We start from the raw sequence: 11364 nt of genomic DNA, 5'->3' as shown, positions 1-11364 counted from the left end.
CAAATCAACCCGAAATCTTTAAACTAACATTAAATATTATTATAATTTTTTTTATAATTTTTAAAAATCATATATTTTTTTCTTCATTCGTAAAATTTATTAGAAGTATAAAAACTTTTTACAATGATAGTCTTACTCCTATTTTAATAATTTTTAAAATATTTTTCATTCATTTTTTTAATCATTAAATTTTACGTTATTAAATTAAAGTTTTATAATTGTATAAAAATTAATAAGTCAATTACTTTATATTGGAGTTTATATTGGAGCGGTTGTGATGTAGAAAAAAGAGAAAAAAAATGTAAAATAGGAAAAGAATAGATGTTTTAGTATTAAAACATAAAGTAAAGGGTAATTTTGGTATTTTAAAATTTATTTAGTATAGTTTAACCATTGACCCAAATATAAGGACTAAGGAGTTAACAAAAATAAAAATTGAGGGACTATATAATTATTTCTAAAAACACAGAGACTAGATAGTGTATTAGATAAAAACATAAAGATCTTATAATCATTTACCATTATTATTATTATGATATGATTCATGATGTTATTCGGTTTAATCAATTTAAAATTGAATCTATTAATTAATTTCTAATTCAATTATCAATCCGATTCGAGTCCAGTCTCGTTTAAAAAAAAATTAGGGAATACTTATCAAGTATGGCTTTTAGGAGGATAAAAGGTTCCTTTTGTTTTTTTTAATGCAGAAAAAGAAGCTTAATCGACGTTTTCCTCCAATTTTAAATTTAAATAATATATACAAATAAATACTAATTGTGAGATTGTGTGATGCTACTACGAGTATTACGGTAGAGTTGTCGTACTAGATTTTTTCCTAGAAAAGTCGCAGATGTGCTGTTTACTGAATAAGTGCTTGTAATTAAAAAAAAAAAAAAAGCCAAGTTGTGATTCCTGTGATCGCCATTTTCTACTATCTCTTGCCGGATCGGATCCATCTATAGCTTCGATATCCGATCAGCTGGGACAAGGTTCTTCTTCCTCGCGCGATACCTCTCTTATTATTTTGTTATTGTTTCTATTATCATCCTGTGTCGAATCTTAATTCCTGCTCGATTACAGAATCTAGGTTTTCGAATCCTTTTTGTTTTCTCTATTATTGTCTTTTAGATTTTCGAAATTATTGCCTGATTGAATCCGAGGATACGTGAATTTAGATGTGGTCTGTTGTTGCAGTATTTGAGTAGAAGAGAAGAAGAAATATGTTGGGAATTATAAGGCAAAAAGTGAGTACTGGAGGCTTTCCTCTTCTGGTGCTATAATTCTAATTTGTTTCTATTGAATTTGAAGTTGTTTCCATTAATTTTAGTTTTTATTCGGTTTTTGCAGGCTTTTCGTCAGTCGCTTCAGGAGATTCGGCCTGTGGCTTCAGCATGGAGAAGCTTCTCATCCGCCTCTAAAGAGGTGCACTAAAAACTTGGCTCTTGTGCTTTATTTGGAACATTTGCTGTTTAGCTGTGGCGTGGTTAGCTTAATTTCTTAGGTTGTGTTTATTACCTGTTTGATTTCATGCATTCTTTAGTTTTATGGAAATGCTGAAATTTTGTGCGTTTTGTGAATTTATAACTTTATGCAGATGACAGTTAGAGACGCACTTAACTCTGCTCTTGATGAGGAAATGTCTGCTGATCCTAAAGTGTTCTTGATGGGAGAAGAGGTGAAAATAATTGGAAACAGTGTTGTTTTTCTTGTTTATTTCTTGGTAGTCTCTGTTCTTATGTATTTTTATCTGTATGCAGGTTGGGGAATATCAAGGTGCATATAAGGTTAGACTTTATCTGTATTTTTATGCTGTTGTCAAAGGTCATCCATTCTCTTTCATGTGTCTGACTGTCGGATTTCTATTTGCTGCTTTTTGTAGATAACTAAAGGGCTTCTGGATAAGTATGGTCCTGACAGGGTTCTTGATACCCCAATTACTGAGGTTTCTTTTGTTTCTTTTTCTTTATGTAGTTTTTATTTTTCTATTACTTTTGCCATGATATTTTGTTTTTGCTCCTGGCGGCAATGGTTTCCTTACTATCATCTCTATTTTCTTATATGTTTATTAGGCTGGATTTACTGGAATCGGAGTTGGTGCTGCTTACCATGGTTTGAAGCCAGTTGTTGAGTTTATGACATTTAACTTCTCTATGCAGGTTGGTATGCTGAATTTTATATGTTGTTTGTTAGTATCTTCTGCAAGGGAAGTTTCTTTGTGTAATCAAGTTAAAAATGTCCTGAGTTCGAATTCATTCTTTGTGTAGCAGTACCCTTAGGATGTATAGTTTTGCATTTTATGGTGTTGTTTATGACTAAATTTATTTCAATGTGAAAAAAATCATCATGGGGATTTTGGTCGAGATTTGCTTAATTTACATTGTTCTGTTGTGCCTTTGATGCAGGCTATTGACCACATTATAAATTCAGCTGCAAAATCTTGCTATATGTCTGCTGGCCAGTTATCTGTGCCCATAGTTTTCAGAGGACCTAATGGAGCTGCTGCAGGAGTTGGTGCCCAGCACTCCCATGTATAGTTTCCTGATACTTTCTTTTCACCTGTCATTTAATTATTCATTGTCTGTTTGTAGCTGATTCATTTTCTTCTTAGTTTCAGTGATGATGTTGTTGCTATACTGTCATACCATTTTTTTTTATCTATATTCTTTTATGTTAATGTTCTTGCTCCAAAGGTGTAGTTTGAACTCCGTTTGTAGATGTTGACGGACAATAATATTTGGTATCAATAGAGGGCAAAGATAACGAATGATCATACAAAAATGCGATTAAAGAATTAGTGAATTTAATTGATTTCAGATTGTTGTTATAACTTTTTCCACTGCCCATGACAAGTTTTAAGAAAAAGAAAATTCATTGTGATTATTTTACCATTAGCGTTGTTGAATTGATTTGTCTTCTATTACATGTTACAAAAGCAACCAGTGGTTGATTTTGAAATTTTGTTTTGGAATACTTTAAAGTTCAAATTAATGGTTACAAGAAAATGCTTTTTAAATGCTAAAAGTCGCCATGCTTTATACGAGTCCTGTTATCCCTAGCTAGTTAGCTGAAGAATATAATTAAACATGTGATATTATTATAGACCAACAAAAGTGTGTCTTTATTGTTAAGTAATGCAATTGAAACCTATCCTTATGCTTCATCAATCGTATTATCAATAGTTTGTGAAAATTCCTAATTCAATTGGGGTTTTGAATGAAAACTATTTTGATATAGGAAAGACTAAAGCATAAGAAAATTTTCAAAATGCGCACTTGCCACTTCCGAAAACAAAGACATTTTAGAGGGATATTTGATGCATTGTTTGGATTCATTTGTAGTGTTATGCGGCATGGTATGCTTCCTGCCCTGGCTTGAAAGTGTTGGCTCCTTACTCAGCAGAGGATGCTCGTGGACTGTTAAAAGCTGCCATAAGAGACCCTGATCCCGTTGTTTTCCTGGAAAACGAGTTGCTGTAAGTAGTTTTTAATAAATGATAACTGTGATGTTTGTTTTTTGGTGTTTATAGTACTATTTGAAGTTGTGATTGCTGATTATGTATTGTGGTTCAGGTACGGCGAGTCATTCCCTATTTCAGATGAGGTACTGGACTCCAGTTTTTGTGTCCCAATTGGAAAAGCCAAGGTAAATATCCTGATGTCTGGAAGCTGACTGGTTTAATGTTTATGCTATTGATCATTGTCATTTTGTGCATGTTCTTTTGTCATAATTATCTATATGTCCTGTCGTCTACTTTTAACAGATTGAGAAAGAAGGAAAGGATGTGACTATCACAGCCTTCTCAAAAATGGTGGGCTATGCTCTTAAGGTTTGTTTCCCTGCCTTGTACTTTTTCTGCTGAATGTGTTAAATCATTATCTTGAAATGATGTATTATGAGATTTAGTTTATAGGTACGTGCATGATCAGACAAGATCACAAGGTCACAAAGTATATGGAGTCTATAAGTGAAGTAGACAATAAAATTTTGTTTCATTTGCATAAAGGCAACAGAGTAAATTTCCTCAAGGCATAATTATTTTACTGCTAAAACAAACATGCGGAAACAATTTATATTTATAACCTTCTCAGCAACAGGGTTCTAGCAGCTATTGAGGCTCTTATTTTGTCATCCATGATGTCTTAACTGCTCTAGAGATGGAAACTTCATTGTTCAAGTCCCCAACATTACTAAATTGAAATTTGTGATTGGTTTGCTACTGTTTCTTGATTTCGTATTGATTTGCTGCCTACTGTATTGTTTTGATGTACTTCTGCTTCTGCATGGCCATGAGGCATGAGATCCTTCATTCTGTAGCATACGTTGCTTGTGCTTGGTACCCTTAAACAGGGCTATTTGCATGGAGAATTTCTTGTCGTATTGTTGTAGAATAGGTACATAAATGGATTTTTCCCCCTCGATTTGGAAATAATTCATCCATTTGTTGTTCAGGCAGCTGAGATACTTGCAAAAGAAGGAATTAGTGCTGAGGTAAACTTTGACTAAAATAACAAAAGCCCTCACAAATTATTGCTTCTCTAGCTTTGAAAAGTAATTAGCAATGTTATATGCAGGTGATAAATTTGCGCTCAATTAGGCCACTAGATAGACCTGCAATCAATGCTTCAGTGCGGAAAACCAACAGACTGGTAACTGTTGAGGAAGGATTCCCTCAGCATGGTGTTGGAGCTGAAATTTGGTTTACATCTTTTCCCCATTATTTTTTATTCATGCTGTTTTAATTCATGCATCATTTATAATTACAAAAACATGTTTTACCTTTGAACAGTGCATCTATTGTTGAGGAGAGCTTTGGTTATCTTGATGCACCAGTTGAGAGAATTGCTGGAGCTGATGTTCCTATGCCTTATGCAGCCAATCTTGAGAGATTGGCAGTACCACAGGTACAATTTTTTCCTTGATTATCTTGGTCTACTTAAATGCTTCATTGGCATGCTTATTGCTGTGGATGTTTAATGTTCTCGCACTGAATGCCGAAACGTTTTGCGGCTATGAAATGGATGTAGTTTTATGTTGCATAGGCCAATCTGTTTCTGTAGATTCTTTTTATAAGCTCTTTATATACATGAAGCTTGCATTTGAAGTTCTGAAGATTCTTTGCTATGTGACTTGTTTAAAAAAATTTACAAACAAGTCGCAATACAAAGATTCTTCATTCTGAAAGCTTTATAGAAGATGATCCAGAAAATATTAAAAATCTACTGAACATGTGATTAGCGTTACTTTTGAAAACACACTACATCCTAGGAAACGAGTTTCTTAAAGTTCCTTTTTTTTAAAATTATGGAAACATGACCCAAAACGTTTTATACAAATTTCTGGGAGTTTTGATTTTTGAAACTTTTTTCAGGAAAGGTGAAACGCTTTAAAATCAAGTTTCCCTGCAACATAGTGCTTGGCTCAATTAATTAAAATCTTTTCTACCCATTGCTTATGTAGGTTGAGGACATTGTGCGTGCAGCAAAGAGGGCTTGCTACAGATCTACACAAATGGCTGCAGCTGCTTAATCAATACACCAAAAACCATTCAAATTCAGGTTAGTTTGTTGCTGGTTCTGTCTGCGACACCCAATTTCTGCATTTATGAATATTCATTTTTCCCGAGGTTTTCTTTGACGTTGTTGCTTTCTGGGTTAGTGTTCCTGATCTCGCTTAGGGGTGGCAATTCGTGTAACTGTGTTGTATCGTATCAGTTACCAGAGTCAACCCTAACTCAACCTCAAACATTTCATGTCATAATCGTGTCAATCCAATCAGGTCCCTGTTGTGTTCATTGGTCACATGTAATTTTACTACTGTTAGTGGTGACATTTAAAAAAATATAGGAGGATATGCATAACACGAACTCAATATTAATATGGTAAATACATGATAAAAGTTCTAAAAGTTAAGAAATAAAAAATAGTAAAAAAACATATATTATTAGGGGTTTGTTAAATAGATTTTGGGGAAAGTAGCTTTTATATTGAGTTCGTGTTATCTATTCTAAAACCCCTAATAAGCTTTTGGGGAAGGTAGTTTTCACAAATAGCCATAACTTTCAATATAACATAATATATATATTCTTTATTATTTTTTATATCTTGACTTCTAGAACGTTTATCATGTATTTACCAATATCAACTTTTTACTACAACACTTTCCCCTGGCCACGGTAATGCCAAAATAGCCTCAGTATGACATAAAAATGTGGGAGGCTCGAGTTACGATTGCGGAGAAAAAATGTAATTTATAATTATATTACCTCTGTTGAGATGAGAGAATATAATAATATCGTGTCAACCGAAAAATGACTGTCTGTTTAATAAACACAAAACCACCAAATCTGTGTTGGTTTTGTGTCGTGTACACAATTGCCACCTCTACTCTCGTTTAGGTTGTTAATTTTATTGTATATATAAATAACTGATATATTATTCTTTCTTTTCGTCAGGATTTCTACAGAGTAATTGTTTTTTGGCTGCGTTTTTGACACTTTTGGGGTAGACCTGGGAGGAACACTTGATTGAATAACTCGTGAATATGATCATCGAATAACATGGAGTTTCTGTCAAATTTGGCTACTTGATATTGGACCTACTTTATAAATTATACTAAGCCACAAATTTTAAATTTGTTTTTGTATGTCATAATTTTTTCTGGAAGGGTCTTTTCTATTGAATGGACTGTTCTCAAGACATCTTCCAATATTTGTTGTGTAGTTCACGTATATCTTTGTTGTCCAAAATTGACCCAATCTTTGACATCAGAACTAGGGATAAACGAGTTGAACCGAGACTGAGTTTGGGTAGGCTCGGCTTAGGCCTGTAAGTAAGCTGAGTCGCTCGTTCGGTTCGATAAAAGTTCGACTGTGTTTGGTCCGATTTGTAAATGATCCGAACTTAACCTAAGATTTTGAGGCTCGATTCGTAAATGAGTTGAGCTTGAGCACAACAAAACTTGGCTCAGGTTGAGTAGATTTTCGATTTTAGGTTCGTGAGCTAGCTCATGACCATTAGTTGTGTTAAACAAAATTCAAAATGAGATTGAAACATTATCTTTGAATTTAATTCTTCATTCATTCATGCAAAGTTTATGATTAAAATTAGAAAGTTGCTCGCAAGTAATTTTTTATCAAATAATTTTGTTAATGAATCAGGTTTAAACAGGTCGTTGAATTGGAAAATAGTTTGAGCTTGAGCTTGTCCAATTCTTAATTTCCGAAAATTTTCATTTTGAAGTTGTTAACAATCATTTTTAGAGTTTTAAACTAAAAGATCATCGTGGAAGCACCTTAGTTATCTTTTGGTCGTAAAAAGAAATAGATATGATAATTTGTATGATTGTAGGATTTTTTTAGAATTTATCCAATAACAAAATAGCCTTTAACATTGGAAACACAAACTTTAAACTAAAAAATAACAAATTTAAACTATAGTTTAGGAATTTGATGCGGACCCTTCCAACACAAGATCCGGAGTGGGAGAGCAAAAGGCATTGAGTTACCGCGGGAGAGAGACGAGGTGAAGTTCATGGACCCAAAGAGAAGAACCGAGATGACATGTTGCACCACTAAGGGTGTCGAAACTATGAATGGGGCAGAATTAGTGTGGCACACCGAGTCACATGCCACACGGCGTGCCACCCATGGAGCTGAGAAGAGGAAGGGCCAGAAATAAAATGGCGCGACCGTGATTGGAGCAGAGGCCGAGCCGCATGCCCCACGACATGCCACAAATGGAGCGGAATAGGAGGAGAAAACCCAGGAGTAGCCTGACAAATACTTCGCACGATGTGCCACTCGACGTTATAGGCCGCTCGTCATGACATAATTCTTTAGAAGAAAATATATTTTAGGAATTAAAAATTAATAAATTTATATAGTAGTTAAAAGAGAATGGAAATTGTTTGAGAGTTTTATAATCCACCTTAAGGAAGCTCCAATAAGACTTATTAGTGTATTGAGCCATCACATCTACTACTAGAGGCGGAGAGAGAAAGGTGGGCCTAGAGGGGTCTAGGCCTCACCATCGCCGATACCACTCTTATCATAGATGGTTTTGGGCCTTCGCCGTTGAAACCATTCCTAATGATTTTAACCTTTTTGTTTTCGATAAATTAATATTTGAATAATTAATTAACTTATTAAGTTTATATTTAATTACAAAATTTAACTTGATTTTACAATGGTATACATAATTTTTGAGAAGTTTGTTTAAAGCGATTCAATTTTACTTTTGTAGTCCAAATCTAATTTTATTTTGAAAAGTTATATAATAGTGTGTAAAAATTGTGTTATAAACCACTAGATGATAGTTTATATATACGCAAAAAAAAAAAAAAATAAAAAAATTACATACACAGGTATAAATTAGACTCCAACAGACCAATCCTATAATTGCGAATTTCTACTACCAATACTAGTATCTAGGGTAAATAATTTATTAGTTCCCTACTTTTTACCTAACACACTGTTTAGTCCCCCTATTTTGAAAAACACATTATAAGGTCCCTAACTTTTGCCAATATTAACTCTTTGGTCCTTTTGTCTAGTTTTTTTAGACTTGTAACCGTTTTATTTTAGCATAAATAGACATATATAAAATAACAAAGTAACATGGTCAACTTGTATTGTACTGTGGTTGTCCTAAAAGCTAAGATATGTTCGGTTAAAAATCTAAAAAAATAGATAAAAGGACCACATAGTTAATATTGATAAAAGATAGGAACCTTAAAATGTGTTTTTCAAAATAGGGGGACTAAACAGTGTGTTAGGTAAAAACTAAGGGACTAATAAATTATTTATCCTAGTATCTATCATGTTTTTTCTTTGGAAGGTTTCACGGTTTATAATCATATTAGCTCATCTAAATATTCAACTTACCGTGTGAAAACCGTGTTGTGTTGAGAAATTGATTGCATCAGAATTTGACAATCACGTGCCAAAATAATCTGTTTCTACTTGTTTTTCTTCTGTGCCAGCTGATTGACCACATAACATTTTGTATCTTCTATTTCAGGTGGTTTCTTTGCACTTTTTGAAAATATTTCTTTTTCCTCTAGTTTTCATATTTGTCAAAAAGACCCTCCAAAATTGGAAAACAAATAAAGAAATAAGGCGGCTGTAATGGACATTGTAATGGAATATCCATTACAATAAAGACTATTACTATATTTGGTTAGTCGTATAATTTTTATCGTAATAGAATCACAAATACATCACTCATTTTTTCTTTACAAATTTATTTATGTAATGGGCATTACAAACAAAATAGGTATGAGTACTCATTACAATTTGCCCTTATATTTTTTTATTACTAATGGTGAAATGCGGAAAAAATATGAAAACATAAAAACCGAAAAAATGCAAAAAAGAGAAAAACGTGAAAAATCGAAAACGAGAAAAATACAAAAAAGGAAAAAACATGAAAATCGGAAACAAGAAAAGGCGAAAAACATGAACACGAGAAAAAAATATGAGAAACACGAAGAAATGCAAAAATGAGAAAACGGAAAAGACCAAAAATGAGAAAAACAATGAAAAACGGGAAAACCCAAAAAATAAAAAAAGTGGGAAATAACATGAAAACATGGAAAAATATGAAAAACAAAAACAAAACTTGAAAATTGCATTTAACTAATATAAAACATACATATTGAATTATAATTTCATCTTATCAAATTTACTAAAAATTTCCAATTCAGACACTAAGTGTCAAATTTAACCCTAACATTTCAAGTGAAATGTAGCTTTAACCATAATATATAAAATTATGCAAATATAACTCTAACGTTTCCAAGTAATATCAATTTTAGTCACACGCTATCGAAAATTTGAAATAATTGGTTTAACTGTTATTTAACTGTCATCTAGGATATTCCAAACAAGTTTATTGATAAATTGAAGTAGTTTTATATTTTTTTTTGTTTTGGATTTCTGTAACTATATTAATAGCACGGTAAATATTTTAAACAATTTGACAACAGATTCAGTTTTTAGCATTTTAACATAATTTTTGTAATTCGGTTAATAATATACTAAATATTTTAAACATAATGGATATTTGGAAGGTCTAAAGTGATAGTTAAATGCTAATCCAGTCAGTTTTTTCTAATTTTCAATAACGTATGGTTGAAATTGATATTGTTTAATATTATAGTTAAATTTGCACAATTTCATATATTAAAACTAAATTTGCATTTCTCTAAGATTAAAATCGATGTTTATCCCATGAATAAATAAAGGATTAAGAGTTTGAAATTAAACTTATTTAAAATATATTTTTTTTTTGGAAAATTCTACTTTTATTTTCATTTAACCTTCTAAAGAGTAAACTATTAGTAATATTAATTAAAATTATACTATGAATAATAATGTTTCTTAATATCAATTTATAGTATTTAGAGATATCAAATGGATGTTTGTTTTAATTTTTCGAAACAACGTTCACTTCAAACCTTAATAAATATGATGTTTAGTTTTTTTTTTTTTGAAACACTATGATGCTTGGTTTTTTTTATTGGAATGCTAACTTTTTATTAAATAATAAGATTGCTAGTACTAGTATATGATGACAAAGGTAAGGAGTAAAACCTCACATACATATAGGCTATGCCTAATACATGATCCACACGGATAAGAAAAAGACTATGAAAAGCAAAAAAAAACCATTAAAGGTACATCTAAAGTAGAAAAACGTTGAAGCATATATTTATCGTAACCCCAGCAGCCGCGGTAAGACAGGGGGCTTGATCGACACGTCTACTGTCACACCCGACCCTAAATGACCTCAATCGGTATCGGGCGTGAAATGGAAAGATAATAATCAATACTTAGGAGTCTCCAATTTATCCACATATCATTATATTACAATTGCAATACCAAAGTTCTAACCATAATTCTAACAATAAGCATGCAACTTCCAAACCTCGCCTAATCGGGCGGTAACATTCTCTATATCCTGTACTTTCTCACCTAAAAACATTAAAACATTTAAAAACATGAGACAAAAATCTCAGTAAGAAACTATCAGCTATCAAAACCAACTTTACTTAACATAGCTACATATATACATTTATAAAAGGATTTAATCAAAACCTTATAAAATATACTCAAAACTTAAGTTCATATATAGTCAAAGTAGTAAATCAAAACTATAAAAATATATAATCTTGTATCAATTCTTGAGTTCAAAACCTTATAAAATATTGTAATCCAATAAGTGTTTTATCAAACCAACTCGTATTTAATTAAACGTAAAACCTTATATCAAAATCAATCATAACCGAAAACATAATCCAAATGAACTTAAAACATTGCATCCATCCTCGAGTTTCTCCCCTTAAGTATCAATACATAACCAC

At 32.0% G+C, this 11364-nt stretch overlaps 1 protein-coding gene across 1 annotated transcript; it reads left to right on the top strand.

Annotated features, from left to right (window-relative positions):
* The first annotated feature begins 831 nt into the window (after window positions 1–831).
* On the top strand, window positions 832–6730 carry LOC136205865 (pyruvate dehydrogenase E1 component subunit beta, mitochondrial). Its single transcript, XM_065996696.1, has 16 exons — window positions 832–992; window positions 1198–1247; window positions 1351–1425; window positions 1598–1678; window positions 1761–1787; window positions 1883–1945; window positions 2073–2159; window positions 2406–2531; window positions 3342–3475; window positions 3573–3645; window positions 3764–3829; window positions 4453–4491; window positions 4575–4699; window positions 4790–4904; window positions 5461–5558; window positions 6455–6730. Exons 2-15 carry the CDS (start codon window positions 1224–1226, stop codon window positions 5527–5529), a joined length of 1104 nt encoding a protein of 367 aa, XP_065852768.1. The 5' UTR covers window positions 832–992; window positions 1198–1223; the 3' UTR covers window positions 5530–5558; window positions 6455–6730.
* The last annotated feature ends 4634 nt before the right edge of the window (window positions 6731–11364 follow it).

This window comes from Euphorbia lathyris, chromosome 9 (genome assembly GCF_963576675.1).
Source record: "Euphorbia lathyris chromosome 9, ddEupLath1.1, whole genome shotgun sequence".
In the NCBI taxonomy this organism is placed as follows: Eukaryota; Viridiplantae; Streptophyta; class Magnoliopsida; order Malpighiales; family Euphorbiaceae; genus Euphorbia; species Euphorbia lathyris.
Note: the sequence above shows the minus strand (reverse complement) of the source record. Positions and strands in the feature narration are given on the sequence as shown.

Excerpts from the sequence above, each read along its gene's own strand:
- LOC136205865 (XM_065996696.1), top strand. The coding sequence starts at position 1,224 with ATGTTGGGAATTATAAGGCAAAAA. Across the intron at positions 1,788-1,882 it reads AATATCAAGGTGCATATAAG|ATAACTAAAGGGCTTCTGGA; the intron begins GTTAGACTTTAT and ends TGCTTTTTGTAG. Across the intron at positions 3,830-4,452 it reads TGGTGGGCTATGCTCTTAAG|GCAGCTGAGATACTTGCAAA; the intron begins GTTTGTTTCCCT and ends TTTGTTGTTCAG.